At 51.9% G+C, this 25,098-nt stretch overlaps 1 protein-coding gene across 2 annotated transcripts; it reads right to left on the bottom strand.

Annotated features, from left to right (window-relative positions):
• Positions 1-428: 428 nt before the first annotated feature.
• Positions 429-24,736, bottom strand: LOC119094000 (ammonium transporter Rh type A). Of its 2 annotated transcripts, XM_037217050.1 has the most exons (11): positions 24,544-24,736; positions 17,880-18,063; positions 17,300-17,402; positions 16,939-16,986; positions 16,385-16,526; positions 15,741-15,904; positions 5,527-5,664; positions 4,334-4,467; positions 3,566-3,714; positions 3,126-3,236; positions 429-730 (listed from the first exon to the last, which is right to left on the bottom strand). In XM_037217050.1, the coding sequence occupies exons 1-11, from the start codon at positions 24,698-24,700 to the stop codon at positions 684-686; spliced, it is 1,377 nt and encodes a 458-aa protein (XP_037072945.1). In that variant the 5' UTR covers positions 24,701-24,736; the 3' UTR covers positions 429-683. The 2 variants fall into 2 exon arrangements, with proteins under 2 accessions (XP_037072945.1, XP_037072946.1); XM_037217051.1 differs by lacking the exon at positions 429-730 and having other exon boundaries at positions 1,789-3,236.
• Between the last annotated feature and the right edge of the window lie 362 nt (positions 24,737-25,098).

Genomic DNA, 25,098 nt, shown 5'->3' with positions numbered 1-25,098 from the left:
AAACGTGCCGATGGCCAAAGCCTGGTACACATCTAGCGTCGTTCCCATGTGTGTGCACATCACGTCAAACAGACCCTTGCGGCGCGGCTCGCCGACGGCGGGCCGCCGCCGCGACATCTCGAACACAGTGATGGCGCCAGCGAGCTAACGTGGACGCCCTGCTCACACGGCTGGAAGAGGTGAGGCCAGTGACGGGGGGGGGGGGGGGGGGGAGGCTCACACGGCTGCCGGAGGTGACGGAGGGAGAGGGGGGCTCACACGACTGGCAGAGGTGACGGAGGGGAGAAGAGGCTCACACGGCCGGCAGAGGTGACGGGGTGGAGGGGAGGGGAGGCTCACACGGCTGACAGATGTGACGGAGGGAGAGGGGGCTCACGCGACTGGCAGAGGTGACGGAGGGAGAGGGGGGGGGGGGGGGCCCACACGACTGGCAGAGGTGATGGAGGGGAGGCTGACACGGCTGGCAGAGGTGATGGAGGGGAGGCTGACACGGCTGGCAAAGGTGACGGAGGGGTAGGCTCACACGGGTGACAGAGAGAGGGGGAGGGGTGCGTCCGACCAGACGATGTGGTGCAAGGCGCAGAGTCCACCGAAGAACTGAACGGAGGACCCAGCCTCTCAGTGTCGGGAGGCCGCCCGAGCTGGCCGGCGGCGGGCGGCTCGGACGCTGCCGCGGCAAGCTGTTAGTCTTCTACGGGACTCACCACGTGGATTTTGCGGATTCCGGCAGCTTGAAAAAGGACGGACATGGCTGTAGTCATGTCCTGGTATGATCGCTGTTTTCGGTTCAAGAGTGCATGGACAAACGACTTAGGAGTATGGCAAGGCGTCAAACGTGAATCAACGAGGACGTGTCCATCGTATGAGCGCCGTCATGAAACGCGCTTTCTTGTCGCTTTTCTCCGAACGCATAACAATACTCAGCTGCGTGATTGCTTGAAACCGCAATGTCCCAGACTCATGTCAGGTGCTCTTCCGAAGGGATCGATTTGTGCTCGACAGAGGAATCAGCTCTGTAGCAAACCGACGATTTTGTCAAGTCAGGGTGAATCAAGTGCTTTGAATTTGGGAGGTGAATCCAAGTTAAATCAACCAATTCCTCAGTACGTCAACCCAAATGCAAATCTAGACAAAAGGCTATATTCACAGTCTCACAGCTTATATGTGCGCATAATTAACCATAGTCATAAAATTCGTTGTAATTGTATATACAAAAACATTTCACATTTTTAATGACAATGCTTTTATCGATGGTATGGTATGAGGGATCTCTTAAGCTAATGCCAATGGAGTTGACTGCATTGGAATCGATGCGGGAATTGAGCCATACTTCCTCGAGTTGGGTCCACTCACTAGCCTCACTAAACTCGAGTCAGGTCCACCCACTGGCTCCACTCCACTTGAGTCGACTGCAAATGGCCTATGCTAGTTGGAATCATAGCCAGAACCCGCTCCACGTGTCTTGAGATGGGATCGGAATCACTTCCGTCGGAGCGGAATCAAGCACGATCGGAGTGGAATCAAGCACAAATCCGCCATCCAGCCCGCGCCGTTTTTGAAAAATCCGATCTGGTACAAGCTGTCCTTACTCAAATGCTCCCAATGGCTTCTCTTCCCCACTGGCTTAATTGACATTCCGTTCTCTACGAATTTATAAGAAACGAACTTGCCCCGTACGCTCACAATCGCCAAACTGAGGACGACGGTCATGTAGATACTTCTCACGGTCAACTCGCCAGCTGGCCAAACATCACGCCGCCAAAAACGCTTTATGAAAATGAACTTGGCCATACGTTTGCATTGCTATATTAGTAACGACGGCATCATTAAAATATTCTTAGTGACAGCAGTCGTAACTGGCATGTTTAAGACGCACATCACTACAGCGCGTGACAAATTCATGATACACACTCCGATGAGCGTTTGTACGGCGGAGGGATCATGGCACGCTTCATTCACCTTGCTTGGCGTCTCCCGCTGGCACACGGGCGCCAGAGATAAGATGATCACGTGTTATCCCATTTTGTACGTAGCCTATCATGGATCCAGTCGGGGAGGTCGGGTGAAGGAGGGGAGGACAGCGACAAGGATAAGGGACGAGACTTCTCAAGAAAGGCGAAAGCACAAGTGCATCGAAACACTATCCAAAGCTTGCATCTCTGTTAACCTTGGCTGGCCCTTAGTATTCTTTTCTTATCGGTCAATGCAATGGTGAGGACAGAGTGGGGATTACAATATCAGCCTCGCACTGGCACAGGCATAGCTGGGACACAGTTACGATACAAGCGCGTTACTTCACCCCATATTAATCAGACGAATGCTTTTGCTGTTAACATTATGCTCAGAACCGCTGTGCCATCTTCGTCGAGGCGTAGCAGTAGCAGTAGAGGTAAATGGGACTTCGAGCGCTCGAGCTGTACGGTCAAAGTGCCCGCGAAGTGTAGTATAAAAACTTATACGCCCGTAGAAAGTACAGTTCAGTGTCCGGAAACCAACATCTAAAACAAGTAGAGACAGACACCTCTGTCGGCCAACCTTGGGCATGACGCATATCTAACATACTCATGCACGGCCGTAGAACCCCTCCCCTGAGCCCGCCGCACGCGCACCAGATCCGTGTGACCCACAGCTGCTGGGAGACGCGTGGTCCGCTGCGCGCTTAAGGCGATGTGGCTGCCTTCCAGGCGGCACGACAGGGGCGGATGTGAGCATTATTGGTTAGATCATCTCACCAGGTGTCCCGGGACGAGCGCAGGCGGTCGGCGCTCACATTACTTACCCAGGCGGGACGAGGGGCACACGTACGCGTGATTCATCGGACTGTGCTGCCAGGCGTCGCAAGGGAGCACGTGTGCGCGTCGACGGTAGGCTACCATCCCGGGTCACATTGGGCTGGGAGGAGAGCGGCAGGGCTTCTGCTACGATTGCCAGCCTCCGCACGGAACTAGGTGCATGTGCCTTCCGTCTGGCGCAGCTAGGGGTGAAGTATGCGTGCCCCGGTAACCGCCGCGGGGATCAGAAATGCGTGCCTCCGATCAGACGCCACAAGGGATCAAGCACGCGTGCCCCGGTCGGGTGACCCCGGACGTGGGCGGCTCAGATGTGCGTATCGCTCGTGGTGTTACCGGGCTCGGCCGGCTCTGGAGGCGGCTCGTCGTGCACGACGAAGTAGCGCCGGTCGCTGAACAGGTCGCCCGTCTCCAGCCGCTCCCAGAAACGCAGCTTCAGCAGCAGGCCTGGAGGCACGAGGACACATGTGAACTGCACTGCATGTGCATGGCGTCTTTCAAGTCACTTAGCCGGGTGAACTCCGTCCGTATTCTGGACTGCTCGGACGGCGGCGGCAGTGACGGCACCAGTGAAATCGCCCGCTTCCGGTAGCCACGTAGCGGTGTATCTTCGTCCCCTGTTCAAAAGACCTAGCTCTGATTTCCCGCTGCAAGGAACTTTCGCCGGACACTGAGCTTTCGCCAGCGTCTGGCAAAGCCGACAGCACCAGCAGTTCAGGGCATCGCAGGATAACCCGGCAGCTGCTAGAAAAGGTTCGGCTGTGTGCAGCGCTCACCCGTCAGCAGACCAGTGACCACGGAGATGACCAGCGTGATGATCAGCGCCAGCATTTGCATGCCGCCCTGGACGGAGGCCGAGCGGCCGGCGACCGGCGTCTCCTCGGCCAGCGCCGTCTCCGCGCGTGCCGGGAAGATCACGAACAGACTGCGGACGAGGCCGACAGCGGTGACCGCCCCGGCCGCAGCATGGTTACCGGCGACGGCACCCCCGTCCAGCGGGCCGTCTCGGGGCCGGCGCCGCGGCGGCGCTGTTGTCACGTACGACCGCCCGCGACATGTCTTGCCCTGTCTTGTTAGTTTCCTCGCGGTGGGAACAGTGAAATTGTTTGAAGACTTATCCCAGCGCCGCACATGGTGCGGTGAGATACACCAGGCCGCTTTGCGGCCTTGCGCCACTTCGGCCGCTGTGCGGCCATTTAATATACACGACCGACGTGAGAAGAACGGTGCCAATTTCAGCTGCAGCATCCCGCGCCGGTGAGTTGCAACGCAGCAGCGCTGTGTTGCGAGTGTCTCGCGAAGAAGCATAGACTTGGCAGTAACGGATGGGGCGGCGGGTCGACACGATCCCTCATCGTTATGCAAGTCGCTACAGTAACGACGTCATGAATGGCGCACGTGCACGATCGCATGAGGAACCGCGTCCGTATCTGTCGGTCGCCGGTGTTACCATCACGGAGTACGTGGGGAGTCTGGCACGCGCACCTGGCTGCCCTGCCGACGCCCGATCCATGCCACGGCGGAAGCCGGCGACCCCAACACACCTGGCTCCGTACTGCTCCGGAGAGGCCATGGCCGCCATGATGGCCCCGACGGTGGAGGCCAGGATCCCGGGCATGCCGTGCAGGTTGTGGACGCCGCATGTGTCGTGGATCCGACAGTGCTTGTCGAGCGCCGGCTGCGACAACAAACAGCACGCGGTGACGGACGGCCGGCGCCGAGCAGCAACTGCCGCCGGCCACGCCCGCCGCTTCGAGACGGGACCGCAGGTCCCGCCTCGAGGAGGGGCCGGGGCAGCTCGAGGCACGGCCGCGCGGGGCGGACACACACACTCGGCGCTCCCCAGGGCGACGTGATGGGTCGAGTTGACGGTGTCTGTGTAAGGCCCGCGGCAAACGGAAAACGATAAAAAAAAACGTCACGAGGGCACCGCTAGGTGGTGGATGCAACTGATACTTAGAGAGCATAACAGGCAGCATCACCTAACGAAGTGCCTCTCACAGGCGCATTTATAGTAGTGCAATGATGTAGATGCTCGTATGAGAGGCACGTTATGTGAATTTATATTCATGCTGCAACTGGGCGCATTCGGTACTTGCGTACTAATTTTGCCAAGCAATGTTCTGTCATGAATGCCGAGCGTCGCATCGCGTTAAGAAAGCTTAACTACACCAAGATACATATACCCACCCCCAGCCTACTGACTGGCCCTAGACACGTATACCTGCCATGGGCCGGAGGAGAGCAGCGCAGCACATGGCAGAAGTCCCTGCCTTGAAAGCGGGGCATTTCACGCTTTCCTGCGATGCTGCGGTACCAAACCCTCACGGCTTCCCACTCTTGCCAACTTCAAGACTGGCCCCGTCCCAGCTAACTCCTGAACCGGACAGCCTGGCCTTATTCTTACCCAAGAACCGCCTGAGCTCCGACACACGCAAGTCCTAGCCCCAGACGACACAGTCACATCCGAGAGTCAGCCTGAGCTCCGACACACGCAAGTCTTAGCCCCAGACGACACAGTCACATCCGAGAGTCAGCCTGAGCTCCGACACCCGCAAATCCTAACCTCAGCCGACACAGTCACATCCGGGAGTCAGCCTGCCTCTCGCCCCATTTACAACACCGCTATGGCCAGCTGAGGCGCCCACTGGACCTAACACCCCTCTGAACAGCCCCGCCACCGCTCTCGCCAGCGCCGGCGCATTTGCCACCAGGCCTGCGCCTCTCGGTCACTCGCCGTGATGAGCTGGAAGCCGACGACGGCGAGGGCGCCGGCGACACTGCCGACCAGCAGGGCGCCGTACGGCTGGACTATCATGTCGGCGGCCGTGCCGATGGCCACGCCGCCCGCCAGCGTGGCGTTCTGCACGTGCTCCTGCGACACGGACGGGGCACGGGATCACCGCCGGGGTCCGCGGCTAGACTCCACCCCTAGGAAGCAGCCCGGTCCGGGTCGGCGGGGCTGAGTGGTGGCCGGTGGACACGGTTTGGGGGTGCGGGAGCAGCTTGTGAAGGTCAGAGGCGAGATCCACGCAGGCCTGCCCGATGGACTTCAAAGCGCGCATGACAGTGAAGTGGCACACGGAGAGCATGCACAGCTGCAAACCGAAGCAAGGATCAAGAGGCCATGCTACTATTTAACGCCAGCGGACAGTTCACAAACAACTACGTGGCTTTCACCTGCCATTTGCAGGAGAGATGAAGCAATTTGCCGAAGAAACGAAAACTGAAGAGGGAATAAAAACATATAAGCACACGCACGCACGCACGCACGCCCGCGGACGCACGCACGCGCACGCACAAACGCGCACGCACTCACGTACGCACGCGCACGCACACACACACACACACACACACACACACACACACACACACACACACACACACACACACACACACACACACACACACATGCCAGCACTAAACGACGCTTGAAAAGTATATTGCCAAATATATTCCGTAATGAAGAACTCCACAGTCGTACGGTCGGTTAACAATTCTAGTCGGTCAACAGCGCAGATGAGTAAAAAGGACGATATCACATGAAGAATTGCGATGAAAAGAAGTGTCCCACCTTCGGAACATATTTCAAGAACATACTTTGGAGAAACCTAAGTTTGTTTAAACCTGAGTAAAACCTAAGTAAGTTTAACCTAAGCTCCGTTTGATTATATCGCTGGGAAGTGACATCGCGGCACCGTCAAAACACAGTAAGAATATCAATTTTAATCATTTTCGAGCCTAAATCACGCTGTCAGCGCTTTGTAACATCACCACGCTTCTCTTGCGATCAATCCCTGCGGACGCAACAACCGCTGCCATGACAATCGCCGTGCGCACCTTTACTGGTGCGAATGAAAGAGCGTTTATGATTGGCCCAGCGGGCAGGGGCCTGCTAGGCCAGTCGAGGAGCGTATAGTTGAAGTTCGAGCTAGGGCGTTATTTGGATTGAGTCATACTTCCGTTCATCAAGTCAGAGTGCGCCTCGAAAAGAACCATTGTGGGAAACGTGACATGGGAGAATTCAAAGCTCTAATCAAACACTTCGCGAAATTTGCGAGACAACAGCTTCATGCTCGCATATCGTTTTGTCTAAACAGTGTTTCAAGCTTTCGTAGCACTTATCACTCGGACATTTTGGCGGATAAGTGTGCTGCAAACGGTAATGACTCCCTGCTTCAACAGATCAACGTATTGGAGCAGGGAGTCAAATGAGGTTTCTCGCACAGGGTCGGAATTTAGGTCGAAGGGTTGAAATTTTGAATAGCTCAGAATTTCTATTTGTAGTAACAAATAGAAATTCGGCGCTATTCAGAAGAACTGCAGGAAAACTGGCGTTACTGATTAAATCGTGCGCATCTGATGCAACAATAAGAGAAAAGTATAAAATGGTGGAAAATCCCCTTTGAAGGTAAAGTTCCACAACGGAAGATATTGAAGCAAGCATCAGATATAACAAAATATTTCCATTATAATTGTTGGTATATTTTTCAGTGAAAAAGAGTGCTCCAGACGATACATTTTCTCTGTTTAGTAAACGTGCTCCTCAAGACATAATTGTTTGGTAACGTCATCGTAGCTTGCAAGACATTGATGGAGAGCCAATTGACCGCCGCTATGCCTGGAAAGCGTGTTCACCAACGCCGGATATAAACGACTGGACAATGATGTTTTGATTGGCCTTGATCGCCGCAAGGCTAATCAAATGGCGGGGTTTCAATGACTATTGTTTTTTTATTGACTTATTGACTTGACTTATTTAGCGTTCTGAATGCTGAGTGATCTCGAAATAGTCCGAACATCTTCGCGGGCGTGTAGTTCAGACAAGAGGGATTTGGGTCTTAAGAAGAACAGGGCTGTGTGTACCGAATGATTTTCAAGAAGACTCTTTCCAGTTCAAAACCCGACACAAATGTGGGACTCTCCCTTAAAGGGTTGTAGTGTAGTTCCTTAAAGGGGTGCCGGTAGTGTGTTAACCACGGCGTGTCTGAGAAGCCGAAGGTACGGGGTTCGATTCCCCGCGGTGCCCGCCCTTCCTGCCAGGGCGAGAGGCAGGCGACGCCATATAGCCCTAGCAGTTGAGTGCGTCGTAAAGCCGCAATGACGTGGCGCGACGTAGTTCCTTCAGAGTCTTGCAAGATCCACGCCCGAAACAGCTGCCTCTGTCGTAGAAGGAATCTTTCACAAATGAGGCGAACCTCCATTACACATCACTCTGCGGCGAATGTGATGCCGCGTGGAGAGTGAGTGTGTGCCTGTTTACGCATGACGCATGAATGCATTACGGCCGTTGTATACATTGCGGGACAGTAGCACCCATGCCAGTAGAGAGGTCGGTGCAAAAGCGAAAAGCAGGGCAGGTCTCGTTTGGTGGAGCTCTTGCAGAGATTTGGAGCTGTTTTGCTGACACAAAAACGAATCGGCAGCAAGGACGCCCAGGGAACAGTCATAACCTGAGCTAACAGAGCAGCGTGCACCGAAAAAGTACAGAATGAAGGGGGAAGCTGGGCCAGGACGGCCTACTTCAAGTTCCCTGTCAAGCGGTGAAGTCTTACACTGGCGACATCCCCAGCAATCTGGCAGCATATTAATTGCGTTTCGACTAAGGTGACAGGAGGGCCCGACCCAGCCAGCGTGTTACCGCTCCGCAGCGTTTGATAAATGAATGGCTCGTCGGGAATGAATATTTGAAAGTGAGTTAAGTTAAAGTTTTTGGTTGGTTGAATTTCTTAGACCAAAACCCACGTTCAGCAATGGCTACCATCCTCAAAAGCACCGCAATACAACACAAGTCAGAAGACAGTGAGGAAATTGTTGCGGCTATGATATCATCGCAATACACGGTGAGCGATAATTCACGATCCAACTAATATACCGGGTGTATTACTGTATTTTCTGATCCTGATTGTCGTCCGAAAACTTTCAGCAATGCTTTTCTCATCGCACTATGAGAGTGGCATCCCAGCTCTCAAACCCCATACCCGCTCCTACAAAAATATACGCCACCGCTGGCAAGGATCTTCAAACTGCATGGAGCGATTTACAACATACAACTCGTTAAGTTTGCTCCAGAACTTGACGAATTTAGAGACGACCCGTGTTTCTGCCGGGCCGAGCCAGAAGTTTACTGAAGACTTACCATTCGTCATTGCTGGCTTGCACGATAGAATAAGGCTGTCAAAATCAGGTGCTGATAATGATTTTCCAAATAAGACTAGTTACCAAGCATGCTCAGCGTTGAGACCTGGTCGTTCTATTAAGCGATGGAGCTGGTGTTCAAGCCGACAGAATAACTGGGTTGACCACTCCTTTTGGGATACAGGTACTGAAAAATATACTGTAGGAACGTGTTCTGATAAAACATTATCACCACAACTGCAACGTGAGAATAAAACACAGACTTAAACACCTTGCACTCAATGAAAACCGAATTCAAATCTATGCACAAGCCTCTGACATCAACTGCAATCGGAATTTTGCAGCCTTGCAATCCAATCACCTCTGCCTCTGCCGCCTATGCATGAACATTAAAGCTTTCGAGGGTGCTTCATTACAACCAAGTTGAAGTACACGGTATGTGCCGTTTGCATATTGCTCAGGGATTGTCGTTCACTCCCAGCACCTCTTGGCAAATGTCTGTGTATTTCATCTGCCGGCGCTAAGTAAAGGCCCGGCTACAGGCCAGTAACACCTCCTCAAGTGACCATCAGCACCGCGTGAACCGGGCCCTTCTGAAGCAGCCGGTAGCAAGGGTAACGCTGCACCGTTGCGGCGGTTCCTCTCGCTTGCCAGACCTCTCTTGGATGGTCCAGCAGATCTCCCGAGTGTTGCGGTGCTCTGGTCCGGCAGACCTCCCGCGTGTTGCGGTGCTCTGGTCCGGCAGACCTCCCGAGTGTTGCGGTGCTCTGGTCCGGCAGACCTCCCGAGTGTTGCGGTGCTCTGGTCCGGCAGACCTCCCGAGTGTTGCGGTGCTCTGGTCCGGCAGATCTCCCGAGTGTTGCGGTGCTCTGGTCCGGCAGACCTCCCGAGTGTTGCGGTGCTCTGGTCCGGCAGACCTCCCGAGCGTTGCGGTGCTCTGGTCCGGCAGACCTCCCGAGTGTTACGACGCTCTGGTCCAGCAGACCTCCCGGGCGTTGCGGTGCTCTGGTCCAGCAGACCTCCCGAGTGTTGCGGTGCTCTGGTCCGGCAGATCTCCCGAGTGTTGCGGTGCTCTGGTCCAGCAGACCTCCCGAGTGTTGCGGTGCTCTGGTCCGGCAGATCTCCCGAGTGTTGCGGTGCTCTGGTCCGGCAGACCTCCCGAGTGTTGCGGTGCTCTGGTCCAGCAGACCTCCCGAGTGTTGCGGTGCTCTGGTCCAGCAGACCTCCCGAGTGTTGCGGTGCTCTGGTCCGGCAGACCTCCCGAGTGTTGCGGTGCTCTGGTCCGGCAGACCTCTCGAGCGTTGCGGTGCTCTGGTCCGGCAGCCCTCCCGAGTGTTGCGGTGCTCTGGTCCGGCAGACCTCCCGAGCGTTGCGGTGCTCTGGTCCGGCAGCCCTCCCGAGTGTTGCAGTGCTCTGGTCCGGCAGCCCTCCCGAGTGTTGCGGTGCTCTGGTCCAGCAGACCTCCCGAGTGTTGCGGTGCTCTGGTCCGGCAGACCTCCCGAGTGTTGCGGTGCTCTGGTCCGGCAGACCTCCCGAGTGTTGCGGTGCTCTGGTCTGGCAGACCTCCCGAGTGTTGCGGTGCTCTGGTCCGGCAGACCTCCCGAGTGTTGCGGTGCTCTGGTCCGGCAGACCTCCCGAGTGTTGCGGTGCTCTGGTCCGGCAGACCTCCCGAGTGTTGCGGTGCTCTGGTCCGGCAGACCTCCCGAGTGTTGCGGTGCTCTGGTCCGGCAGACCTCCCGAGTGTTGCGGTGCTCTGGTCCGGCAGACCTCCCTCCCGAGTGTTGCGGTGCTCTGGTCCGGCAGACCTCCCGAGTGTTGCGGTGCTCTGGTCCGGCAGCCCTCCCGAGTGTTGCGGTGCTCTGGTCCGGCAGACCTCCCGAGTGTTGCGGTGCTCTGGTCCGGCAGACCTCCCGAGTGTTGCGGTGCTCTGGTCCGGCAGACCTCTCCTGAGTGCCACAGAGTCGTCTGGCGGCTGCCGGCCGAGGCGGGGCGCTCGCCTGCAGCCGGCCTCAACCCGCAGCCGACCGATGCTAATGGGAGACGACCCTCAATCACGCCCGAGGTCGGATCGCTGAGCTGTGTCGACAGCTCTAACGCGGCGGAGACGCGAACACGGCCGGCTCCGGCCACCCAGGTGCAGGGAAGGACTCGCCAACAGCAGCGGACGCACCCTGCCGCTGATGCTGATCGCCGGGGAAGGTTCTTTGGTGCAGGGGTTTGAGATCAGGAAGAACGTTGTCCCTTTGTGGGTTCGGGGGCTGAACCGTGGCGTTACCTGGACCGGCCAGTCAACGTGCGTGCATTACCAAAAGTAGTTTATCGTGCTTAAACATGACAAGCGAGATTTCTGTCGTATGCAAATATGCGGTGACAAGTTGTCTTTTTCCGTAACTTCGCCCCTTTCCCGAGCTATAGCACCAGCGTGTATGACAACTCTTACACTCCCCCTCCTCCTGCGGCCCGTCTCCCGGGGCCGGGAGACGCTGCATAGACGTCAAAGAGCAACGCGCGCATGCCCACTGCATACGCGATTTCAACCTATAAAAAGGCAGAGCTTCCGTGACCTATGGAACGGAATGCATGAAGTCTGATCTGTGCTATAAACGTCTGCGTTCACTTAATAATGCATGAGTGCCGTTAACGGCACTCAGCCGTCGATGTTTGTCTGTGGTTCGTGCTTTCGCTGAAGCTGTTATATAACCGACGGAACTGAAATCTTGGGACTCACATGCATACATGCATGAAGCTGTTATATAACCGACGAAACTGAGACCTTGGGACTCATGCATGCATGCGATGTCCACCCAGGGTCAGGTGTCGAAGGACCCACGCCACCAGGCGAGTGCGGTGAACGAAGGGCAAACACGTTTGTTGTGCATTATGAACTTTAAGGTGCCCCCCCCCCCCCACCGAAATCCATGATCTACCTGGTTTATAACTTTACGGAATGATGAGACGAGGCATTAGTGTCACGGTTAATCGTCCCCGCCTGGTGCGTTATCATGCACACAAGATAGTGTACAAATAATAGTGTGCAAAATAGTGCAAATACCAACATATCGGACGACGAGAGTCGTCCGAACTATGTCTCTACTCGTGATATTTTGTGTGCGTGGCCAGTAACAATGACGTAACCAGGAGACCAAGAGCCCAAACTGGGCGAAGCCCCATTTGAATGTCGCCAGCTAAACTGGACCGGACTAACGTACGAAACCTTTTTGATCGGATAATATGAACGGATGCGCGCTCTTAGGACCTCATCCAAGTTTTCAACACCCCAGACCTATACATAGACAAGGCATATGCGTTTCAATTAAGGCAAAGCGGAGCAAAAACACTTCCCTATGCATCATGTAAGGAAATCCATGTCCAACCCTCTCCAAACATGGTTTGATGAATACCCTCTGTTTACCCGGCACTGAACGGGGGTGCGTCAAATTTGCCCCTGTCCAATATACGTCATAATTTAAAGTGCCTTGAGATATCGTTGTAGAGCTTCTAGCAGCTGTTTATGAATGAGCTCTACGCCCCGAACCAAAACAACAAATATGAGACAATAATAGATAAAGCGTGGGTGACGTCGGAGTGGCGTCATGCTTCCCGATTTTTGACAAAGAGCATACCCGTAGACAAATTGACACAGGGACCGAACGAAAAAACACATCTGATATCTGTGAAAGAGAAATGTGAGCCGGTTAGTCCGTCATTAAGATGCCTTGTCATTGGTTTGTTTCAATATTGCCCATTGATATATTGCTACACCAAATAACAAAAATATCAATGAAAAGTGCACTCAACATTTCTTGGTCTCAAACTCAACATCATAAGTACATAAACTAAAATGTCTCAAATACGCCAATAAGGGATGTGTGTGCCAAGTTTCAAGCAATTATCGGCAACAATGACTGCGTGATGGCTTCAAACGCATCATAGCGCGTGTTGCCCGTGCCAGGCGGGCCCAGGTCCCCGCGGCGGGTGGCGAGGCTCAGGTATGCCGCGGCGGCATGGTGACAGGGCGGCGGAAGCCGTTCATCAGTTTTGCACGCAAACCGACGACCACGTGACTGGCGGTGGGGTTGAAGGGTATCAGATTGCGCTGTCGGTAGGACTGACCCGTCGAAAGGAGCGCGATGATCGGTCCCATGTGTAAATGGTCGCAAGATAGAAGAAATATATCGTTATCACTTTCACTGCAGTTTGAATATGATCGCATTAAAATGATCGCCTATTACAGAGCCGTCGAACGCTGTTGATGGCACTGAAATCGGGACAGGATTGTTCGAGTTATCGATTTCTGATGAATTTTACCTATAATGACCTTGACCCTTCTATATTTTTACTTTACCAGATCACACCTGCAAGCAGAATCGTTTCCAATTGCGCAATTGCATGATGCGTGGGCGCCTAGCTGGAAACTCTGGCTTGCCATTACAAATCACGCTATAATCGTGCATCCAACCACTTATTCGCCATCAAGGTCATCCACTTGACCTTAACCTTAGACGATTCATAAACAAGTGGCAACTTCTGCCTACGTGTCTGATGCCCACAATTGCAGCGAAGCTCTCCCACTTTGTGTTTAAATAAGTTAATTATGACGGAAATACAGAGGCCAAAACAGGCATAGAGACCAAGCACTCAGGTCTGACGCACGACTCGTGACCTTGGCTCTAAGTTTGGTGCGGTGCGCTTAACATTGGACACCTTCCTATGTAGTATGTTTGATCAGGACGCCATGATCTAACGCCATGAGATGCGCTTCTAAGTGAACTGTGTTTTTGGAACGGTCAGACGTTCTAAAGTAGCACTTTAGAACTTGACCTTGACCTATTACCTTGATGCACTCTTAAACTTAGGTTTGTTGTGTAGCCTGAGACTGGCGGTCGTCGACAGTTTAAAATTTTAAGATGGCTTCAAAGTTTTGCTTAAAATTGCTTAAAAATTTGTAATCTAGCTTAACTGTGTACGTGCATCGGGTGAGTGTATTTCATAATCGTACCACTGTTCGGACAGATTTTAGAGATGACAGTTCGCTGCAATTTGTAATTCGAATTCTACGCTGGGTAGGTTGGTGTTTTGATTCGGATTCAAAGTTGAATAAACTGGGATGAAGTTGAATATGTTAGAGTCTTTCTATTGCAATTAAAATACTTAAATGCCGTAGAATTTCCACTCCTAAACCGATTTCAGAGGTTTCTGATTAACTGTACTCATCGCTTCTGCCGTAGGTACATACTACATTTCTAACTAAAGCATGACAAGGTAGGCATGATGTCGCGCTCGTTCCCCTTGGATGCCTGCTTGCAGGCAGCATACATATCTGACTAATCAGTCAGCTTATAATCGAGCCAGGCGTAAAACGCTTGCTGGGGTAAGCTTTGATACATGAATGCACGTTTAATCCGACAGGCGCTGGCCCCATGGTTCACCTTACACTTGCTAAGGCAGAGCCTCAACACGCTCGTGTTTGAGGACCTCTGTGCATAACGCGCATTGTAGAAGGGGTGGGGTGTGCAATCCACTCTTCCCTCTCTCAGAAAACGCCAAGGGAATTGACACAACACCTGCGAAGCATGCAATTGAAAAATGAGGATTTCAGGGACATATGCTTGCGGCACCTGATGTATTTGAAAAAACCTGAGCCTGGAGAACGTTTCAATGCATGTATTTCCATATTCCAGTGATGAGTTTTAGGATCAAGCAGTTGCTTTGAGAACTCGAATTCTCATTTTCCGGGTTCGAACTCCGTTTTCAGATTCGAGATTCGCAAGCTCTAAGCCTGTTGGAGTCTGTTCGAATCCGTAAATCGGAGCCCTGAGCTCTCTTTTACACCCAATTTCTATAATTTCCTGGTCAGTTTTCCGGTCGTGGCGACCCCAGCACACTTAAACTAAGCGTCTGATGATATTCCGTGAAACGCTTACATTCTATTTGTAACTTTTATACCGAGAGCGGTGTAAGAGGCTTCAAGCTGATTTATGAACGGATTCATAATATATTTAGTTTGATGAGTGGGGACAAATCACGCATACTAAAACTTGGATGCATAACAGAGGTTACAGGCGCCAGCCCAGATAAATGCCATTCCCAGTATACCTTCTCGAGCGTCTTGCGAACAGACGTGTTGCTAGCTCACATCGTTACCGCGCCCATCTCCCTGGAAAATCTGCACCCCGAATATCGTTTTGTCTCCAGGCAACTTCGCTGTGAAAGTTTGTGGTTTTGCGTCCCAACATCAATGCAGATACCAACAGGATATTCCTAATAGGGAAGGGGGCAGGAGGCACGCTTGCCCCCATCTTTTAGACTGGGGAGCACAGCGCCACCCCTCCCTCAGCTTTGACAGAGCCACTCTTAAGGAGGAGGGCAAGAAATGGAAAACAATATGCGACAGATTTGATGAATATAGGGTCGTTGTTTTTTTAAAGAATAGGACATTTTTAAGGTGTCGAGTATAAGCCTAGCTCATTATTTACCACCAACTTCACAAATTCATGGCACCGCACGAACATAGCGGGCATTCCAGCCATTCAGATTTCCAAGTGCTAAGACCGCATAGGCGGCGCTGCGCTTAAGACCGCCCGAAGTACAGGCGGCTAAGGCGAACGTTTCAACGATACGTTCCGAGCATAGATAAAAAAGCTCGCAAAAATTACTCAGCTTTTTCAGCAGGGCCAAGAATTATCATGGAGAACTTGCTCTCGTTATCGAGCGAAGCCGAGACTTGCGTGGGGAGGTTGCCTGCTTGCCTGGCAGGCCTCAAGCTCGCGGCGGCGGAAGCATGTCCCGCGCGCTGATCGGGGCCAGACTCACCATCGAGAATCGGCTCTGCTTGTCAAGCAGGGCGGACACCGCGAACGAGACGATGCAGCTGGCGCACAGCGAGAGGTAGGTGTTGATGACGGCGCGGTTCTGGTCGTCGCCCTGGGCCAGCGCCGAGTTGAAGCTGGGCCAGAAGCACCAGAGAAACACAGTTCCTGCCGGTCACCCAGAAACAGCTGTAACGAGCCGCAGAGCACAGAACGCGTGGATTGAGACGAGGGTCGCGGTTGGAACAAGGAATAAACGAGCACGGTCGAGTGAATTATGCACGGGTGTGGAGCCAAGCAGCTTCATTAGCCGACAAATCAGGTCCGGAGTGGAACTGTTTTGGCACTGAGCTCGACAGATTAGAATCGCTTCACAAAAGCAAGTCTGTGTATCTCCCCGAGCTTACATCTCGTGCATGCCATAGCCGTAGCACGCGCGACTTTTTCAATGCTCACACGGGTAGGTATTTTGAACAATGCTATTCCAAATATTAGTCTGGGAAATGACATGCGTTTATATATATATATATATATATATATATATATATATATATATATATATATATATATATATATATAGCCGCTTGCGTCTGTCCACTCCCCCAGATATGGCTGTGCCGGCGTGACTTCATTGGTGACGAGTCTCACCGATCATTGAGAACAGGTCCGAGATGGTGTTGGAGGCAGCGTTGTCGCTATCGCTGTCCTTTCTGTACAGCACGAAGCTGACAGCCAGGCCAAAGTAAGCTCCGAAGGTATGAACGAATATGGAATCGCCCATGTCAGATACCTGGTCGACAAGGATGGCGTAGACGAGCAGCAGGCCAACTGGGAGAGCCTACTGTTCACCAGTAATCTTCCCAAAGGTTTGGGAACTGTTCAAAGCCACGTAATTCGTTTGAGCAAAATGTGATTGGCAGCAGAATGGGCGGCTGCATCGCATAATCATGTATGGGAGATAGACATATGGCACATACGATTGAAACCGGACAGCAACACAGAGTTCTGTAAAAACGCGGCACTGGGGACCAAATGCGTATTATTGGCTACACGTGCAAATGCAAATTGGCAACACAAATATCAACATAGAGCAAAACAGTAACGGCAATATACATCACATCTCAAACGCGGTTCTGTATTCGTTTGCGATGCATCAGTAGCATGCCATATGTGAATAAAACCTAAAGAAACATCGCACTTACCTGGAGGTACTTCCGACCAATGATTTCATTCACGACAAAAATGGGCACCTGCAAAGGAAAGATGCTTTAAAAACGCGAGCCTCAATGGTTTGATGGCCTGACTCCAGTCAATCCATTCAGAAACCAGACGTGATTCAGAGAGCTAATGGTAACCCGTGTATATCATTATATCATTATCATCATATCAATCTTAATATCATTCGGTGGCGCGCATCAGTGATGACCGTATGGCGTATCACGCCCGCATTATCATCAATGACTATCCTGAACCGGCACTGACTCGCATTCACCAGATTCATAGGAGACATTTGCACAGCGCGACGGTTATCAGTGTGACCAGCACAAGTATCGGATGTCCCACCTCTATGAGAGCCATCAGGAGCAGCTGAGTGGGCGTCGTCTTGCCCAGCACTACGCCGAACGAGATGAGTACACAGGCTGCGGTGAAATCGGCCCCCAGCAGGCTGCAAACAACAGTCAGACGCGTTGGACCAGCACTATGTGACAGTGACGTAGACGTCAGAGCCCGATCTCACAAGGTACCACGGGAGCAACATGACTCAGACGAGCGTGCTGAAATAGTGACGAAGTGGTTTATTCGAACCACACGACGCGTCATTGACAGCCGGTTTCGGGGCTGTTTTCCTATCCGCTTCATCAGTGTGCTCAGTCAGGGAGATTTCCTGCCCCTGCTACTTTCAGGAGCAGCCACAGGGAATCTCCACAACGACAGGAAATTCCCACAGCTCCACACAACGCAAATAACTGGTGCATCTCTGACAGGCGTTGGCTCCTCACATAGGATGTGGTCGTCTTGAATGGGTCAAAAATCTGAAGCAGCATTTAGGCAGCCGAGATTTCGTGCACCATTCTGCAGTGGACCCAGCTCGGTTTAATCATTCACGGCCACTGCGCTGGCGCTGCGCATGTGCCCAGCTGACCTGACGACGTCGATCTCGATCTTGCCGTCGTGCAGGTGGAAGAAGCCGTTGACGAGCAAAGCCCACTGCAGCACCACGGCCGCGATCAAGAAGTTGATGCTGACCGCGCTGAGTCCGTAGCGCTTCAGGAACGTCATCAGGAAGCCGAAGCCGACGAAGATCATGATGTGGACATCCTGGAACACTGGTGGGGGGGGGGGGGGACGTTTTGTGATTGACACTGCGAGATCGCTTCAGAGACATTGCCGACCAGCGAGACAAAGCGGGGACGCTCCGTAAGCAGTTGGCGTCAGTTGAAAATAAATGGGCAGTGTATTGGAGATGACGATTACGGTATTGTCTAGAACTTCCTCGGCGCCGAGAGAGGCGGCAGAGCAGCTTGAGGCACCGAACTCCCCATCAAGTGACACGAGAGAGCACGTCAGTGGTTTCATTCATTGCCCAATATTGTCCAAACTGTCTGCTGCGGGAGCCAGCTGCCGGCTTTCACAATATACACTTCGTGGAAGCAAAACCGTCTCGTTTGCCTGCTTTCCGCATTATAAGTTGCAAGTTACAATGCTGAAAGGCTTGCCGTGCAGCATACTTGAATACAGAGGCGTCCTTCGTCTCTATTTGAAATCTGAAGGCTGACCTGAAAAGCGGCTAAGGTCCATCCACAAAATGCGTTACGCATGCTTCGCCATTTTCAACACCACATCCCTTCCGCCTGGTTCCGCACTGGTTAAGGTGCCTAGACCCACATCTCCCCTGGTGACATCGCGTTAAGCGCTGTGTCCCGACAGGTAACGTCCGTTTGGCCCCTAATTGAGCTAAAAGTGAGAAACCGTGACGTGCGTGTGGCTTGTTATGACAGGACACCAACGGTGAGGTGTTAGAGCATTTGCGAGGAACATTGCGGATGTATATGGGACAGTGCTAATGGTCTTATTCTTGGAAGAATAACCAGGAGAATCGAGTGATAGATGCATTGATATTTTGGCTACACGTCTTCATCGAAACGCATACCAATAGGCTTTTATCAGTTTATCCAAACGAGTATCGCTACTGATATTCGTCTCGATGAAGCCGTGCGGCCTAAATATCAATACATCTATAGTTTCATTCTTCTGGCTATTATTCGAGGAATAAAGCTGCTAGCACTATCTTATTTAGAAGCTAACGGCATATAACTTTGAAGTTTTGAAAACGTGACAGCAAATATCTAGACATTATTTGCAGCCACACCTGAGCTTAACTGTACGCTGTCCAGCACCCTCCCCTTCGGTTGCGCTCCATCGACCCCCTCCCCTTCCCCTCTGCATGCATAACGTAATATATGGACAGCCCCAAAAGCATATCCCAAAAAATAAAGAAGGTGATTTCCGCTCGTATTTGTCACCTCCCTTCTAAAAAGTAAAAAGTCTGGAACGCTGAACTGAATCAGAAACTATACTGCTGTTAGGAAGTGCAGACTGAATTATACTTTTATTGTTTAAAAATCGATTTGAAAAGATTAAATCCGAGCTTTACGAGTGGATGGATTTCTGGGATCAGAGCTCACCATAAGCGGTGCTTTCTATATTAACCCTTATCCCTGTCATCCGATCAGGCATTCCAGGTCAACGGCAGCATTTCGTAATAAATGTTTAACGTGCGCGATACTAGGTACGGGCGTTCCTGCCGCTGATGTCATCCGACCTTCAGCGTGGCCGCTGCCGCCGGCCGCGGGCCCAGTCAAGGTCAAGTGGCGAGCACCCAAAGCGACTTAAATCCAACCGGCCACGGGCGCGTGTATCGGAAGGCAGGCACTCTTACCACCTAAGCTATCGGAGCGGGATCGATTGAGTTCAGGAAACTCGACGTTTTAAAGCGGCGCTCACGGTTGCCATGAGCACAGCTTTGAAGCGTCGTGTCGATGTGATAAAGATCCCCAGTAGCCCTACGGTTTTGCTTCATCTTAGCGTTTCGTATCCAGCGATGTAAAATGTATCACAGCTGTCAGCCAGGCGCGCTGATACAACTCATAATTTTCAAGTATGAGTTATCAGATAGTGACAAATGCCATGAATGGTAGCACAGTTTATCCTTTTCGCAAGATGCAGCGTCTAATGACATTTATCTAGCAGGTACCGCAATCAAACACGTCATATTTGCCAGTGTACCTGATGTCAAGTACTGTTGATGTAGCTAATTGCATCGGAATTACATCGATAATGCACTCCAGCATGCCACGTTGATTCGGCCTCCACCCTTTCGCCAGACCTGAATGCGGAGGGTTGTACGTGCCGCTCAATGTTGCGACGTGGCCGCTCCGGGCCAGGGTTGACTCTGGTTGGCCAGGTGCCAGCTAACGTTTTCATTTCAGTCGGGCCCAACAATAAAATTCAAACTCGCACCCAGTACTCGTACCCAGTACACGTACTCCTTAGAACTCGTACTCGGTGCCGCTGGATTACGAGTCCGGAGTTTTTCCTCAAGACCACGGAGACGGTACGTCGTCGGTATCAATGTTTCCCTAAAAATGATTTGAGCCGAAAAGAAACAAAACTAGCTTTTACGCGAGGTAAGACGATAATGCATTGCTTCGCTTCTATTGATAAAATCGTGGAAATATTGCGGAGCGCTATGGAGACATGCTAATGGCCCTTTAATGAGTTTTGTTTCAAACGATGTCCAAACTTCGTAGCGGTTCTCAATCATGAACTAGGCTTCGAGCAGCTGGGCCACCGGCGGCCACTTCTCCTTTACCGAAAATAACAGCAGTCAGTATTACACGCGCACTTTGCCTATGCTCAAACTAAATAAAACCCGGTCTAGCGTCCCCACAGCTTTTCAAAACATCTCGCTCTCTCTTTTCCCTTTCTTTTCCTTTTCCCCATTCTATCTCCCTCTCCCCTCTCTCTCTCCCTCCCTTATTTCTTCCCTGCCTCCCTTTGCGGAAAATGACAGTGGTTGATATCACCGGTGCACTTTGCTTATGCTCACATTAAATAAAAGCCCGGCCTAGCGTTCCCACAGATATTCAAAACATCTTGCTCTCCCTTTTCCCTTTCTTTTTCTCTACCTTATTCTATCTCCCTCTCCCGCTCTCTCTCCCTCCCTTATTTCTTCCCCACCTCCCTCTGCCAGGTCCTTGCATACAGAGTCCAAGCGACCAGCGTAGTGACTGTTCCTAATCACGATTGATGGCCGGTGAGAACGTCATACGAGCTTAGAACTGCACTGTCATGAGCCAGAGTGATCGCTTTCGTTCAATTGGCCACGGATCGATTCGAGAACCCCGTTCAAATGGAGGGCAGCGGAAGGTCGCAGTGATGCGTGAACTAGTCGCGCCAATCAGCTCGTGCTCAATGGCGGAGCTTAAATGTGGCGTTAAAAAGTCCTTGGAGGTCGTGCTGGTACCCAAGAGCAATTTCTTCTAGTCATCACTTTTTACCAGTCAGGTGCCATTAATTGAGATCAAATGTGGGATATAAAAATCGCTAGACGTCTCGCTGGGATTGAAGGGCAACTCGTTCTCGTCCTGGTGTCAATCTGTCAAGCCCTAAGCCTCATATGAAAGTTTAAGAATACTGGAAGGGGAAGCCTCGGGACACTCAACGATCATGGATTAGTTACAGTAGACAGTTTGCAAAAGTTGGTAAACAAGTTACGGTAACAAAACTTGATGTGTAAGTGGTGTTAGATCGAGCAATTTCGATCTCATCTACCACAACTGCGCATACTTTGTAACATTGTGTAACCGCCATGCCACGCTAAAGACCAGGTTTGGTGGGGCTGGTGACAGCGCAGGGCACAGCTCTCGGCGGACTGGACTTCGCACGCGACGGCCATCTTCTAGTCCAGCTGTCTATCCTGGCTCGACTTGACACCGCTCTTCGGGCGGTAGCGAACTACTCCAGCGAACGGGCGCCGATAGTGCTGCCACCTGGGCCGCCCGACTCCCCGGCGCGCCTGACACACCTCCACTGTTTTCATAACGCAAGTCACTGCGTTTCCAAGGTGCCAGGATGAGAAGGCTCTGCGCTTAAAACCTGATTTGATAGAATGTCCGCACCGAACTGGTATTTTCTCACCTTCGCAGAACGACGCGAGGTCCTGTCTACAGTGGGAGTATGCATTAAGGTGTCCCTGTATAGCACTTCATTGTAAAGGTATGGGGGCTCGGGACTAATCTAGTTCTCCGCGTTAAGGCGAAATCAGAAGTGCCATTTTTCAAAATCATTGTGGGTTTAGGGGGGTGCGCAAAGGGAAGTTCATGAGGGAGCAAAAATGGATAATTATAAGTATTTCCGCTCTGATGGCCAGCGTGACATTATAGACATGCAGATAAACATATAAACCCCGTGAGAGTAAGGGCATTAGCCCGGCCCTCGTACATAAAATTATTACTTCTCAATGAACTGAAACCTGCTTCATGTTCAGGTAAAACAAAACAACATAAAACCAGCCTGGTAACAGAGCGCCAAGAAAACTGCCGGAGCTCTAAAATTATGCATATCCCCAAAGCATTCATTAATTTTGACAAGCAAGACGCTACTGAGCTCGCCTTGAGCTGAAGAGCCAGATAAGTTCTGAGCACCCATACTTTCACAGAAGTGTTATTCTGGGGCATCCTAGCAGGCATCCTGGATCCAAGCTGAGAACGTTATCGCGTAGTTCGTCGAAACGGCGCCAGGTTAGTCTCATTTAGCATCAGCGCAGGTGACCCACGGTGGGTCGGGCCAGGTCGACGTGGAACCTTTGGGAGTTCCGGCTACCTTGCAGTACTTAGAACCATGCGAACAACAACAGCTTGGACATCGGTGTTGAATGAGTGGATCCTGACGCATTCCATCATGCATTCATCAGGAGGCATGATCCTAGGAATTGGTCATACGAGTAAATCCCTGTGACCTCTTCTTATCACAGCTAAACATGGTCCGGCAGTAACAACAAATGACGCTGAAAAGTGCAAGTCAGTCACACCCTGCACCAGATATAAAGAAGCATGTCTAAAGACACGCCAAACCAGGTCATCAAAAGCTAAAAGTGCTTTTACGAAATGGTTTTCATCTAACTTGCTCTGTGCCTACCCGATATCACCAGGATAAATTACATTTTATAAGACTTTATCGTCGCTTAGTGTGGCAAGATGAAGCAAATCAATGCAGAAAACCCCTTTAGAGCGCATATCCTACGACAAACGATGGTCGCCGAGTGCCTTAACGTGCATCGAGACTGACATGGCCTCGGCAAAGACGTCATCACTCGTGATCATGACAGATAGAACCTTCAAACAATCCCGAAATCTACAAGACCGCTGAGCTCTCAACTGAAAAAAATCGGAGCCCCACGCACGATCTCTGAAGTTGTTCCCAGAGAGGCTTGAGAAGGTGTCTGAGGCCAGGCGCCCGCCCGGGCTAAAGGTGCCCCGCCAAAAGCGCGCCCGCTGAAGGTCCGCGTAATGGACACATCATCGATTCTTCATCATTATGCGATGTCGCCCCCGGAACTTTTCTTATCATCATGCATCATCATCACTACGTCGGAGCTTTTCTCATCATCATGCATCATCATCATTACGTCGGAGCTTTTTACGTTTTGGGTGTTTCGTCGTCGATTTGATGTAAGTATAATCGCAGAAACAGCCCCCAGCCTGCTTACCGTTCTTGTATCCGGCAATATCGTTGCTGTTCGTAGACACGCGTACCATGAACTATTGGCACACACTATTGCTCGGACGTTTGGTGACTGGAGCGGAAACAAGCAGGCCTAATTCCAGTGTTTGTATCTGTATTTTATTTGTTTAAATAGGTTAGCGGTAATTTTGTGTCGATCCCTGCGGTTAATAGGCCGAATCGGTTGGGAAAAAATAACATGCGATTCCGATAAGAAATAGCACGGTTTTAGACACAATATTTGATACGCGTACATATATCTGTACATATATGTATATGCATATATATATATATATATATATATATATATATATATATACCTTTAATTTAGAAAGCAGATCATTCTCTATGCACGTTTTGCTTAGAATCGCACCGAGCTCGGTATCGTTCATTCAGTGGTAGTTGAACGTTAAAAACCATGGCATTAACTCCGCTTCTAGCGTTTCGGGGGCGCGTAAAATCATTCTGTTCCGAACAGCGTTTTCATGAAAAGGAGTGTCAAGTTCAATAAGAGAAACGTAAGTCCTTTTGTCATGTGAAGTCATGAAAGTGCGTGACTTATGAGTACCACTGTAATCACGACACTGCAAACCACATTACCACACCTCACGGCTAATGCTATATGTTGGTAACGTTTTCCACATCAAGTGCACCTGCCTGCCCAAGTCCATAGAATATTACAGTAGCTCACACATGGCAGGACTGCTCCGGTCTCGATCGTAAACGAGAGCCGTCATCAAGTTGAATGGTGCCTCTCACGCTCACTTGTTTAGTAGTCGTCAGATCCCATCAGTCAAGAAAGATTTAGATGCTGCTAGACTGCTCGTGTGACGTAGTCGCAATCAGATTGTTATGATAGATGCGGAGAATCCGTACATAGAGAAATGTCTTCTCGGTGATTGCCTTAAACTATAGCTGTGTGCAGTGGCGCAGGTCGTCACGCTGGGCATCTGGAGACTGGATCGCCCAGAGGACTGAGAACTGCGGCAGAAAACTCCCTCACGATCGGTTTGGACACTCACTGCCGTATATCCTGGGCAGCAGCGCCGCCGGCCCGTCGCTGACGCCGGGCTTGGTGGTCGCATAGTTGGCGAACACTCCGAACAAGATGACGAACAGCAGCTGCAGCCCGACGATGACGTACGGGTGCGGTGCGCGGCCGCTCATCGAGCGAGCCATGACTGCTCCACACGCGCGCGCGCTGCTGCCGCCGCCGCCGACGCGTGCCGACTGGCACCCGTCAGGACGGAGGCAGGACCGGCGGGCGGGCGGGCGGGACGCGGAGCTCTCCCGTCGGCGGCGGTGGTGGCGGCTCCGCCGTCTGGTGGCTCCCGCCCAGCTCGTGAGCGGATGTACAACGTCACAGCTGACAGAGCGCGTTCAGCTGGGATTTGGCCGGAGTGGCTGTCGTCGGTGGGGTGGGGCAGGGGCAGGAACCACGCGGGGTCCTAGGCTCCCCCCATGGCCCTCCGGGCTCTGACGAATCCTGTGATTTGTACGTCGGTCCGGCTGTTGGCGTAACTACTAGCTAAAAAAAAAAAACTGTTCGATAAACCTACTACGCACTTCACATTTCC

This window comes from Pollicipes pollicipes, unplaced genomic scaffold (assembly GCF_011947565.3).
Source record: "Pollicipes pollicipes isolate AB1234 unplaced genomic scaffold, Ppol_2.1 Scaffold_4002;HRSCAF=4701_pilon_pilon_pilon, whole genome shotgun sequence".
Classification (NCBI taxonomy): Eukaryota; Metazoa; Arthropoda; class Thecostraca; order Pollicipedomorpha; family Pollicipedidae; genus Pollicipes; species Pollicipes pollicipes.
The sequence above is the reverse complement of the archived record's forward strand: the minus strand, read 5'-3'. Positions and strand labels throughout refer to the sequence as shown.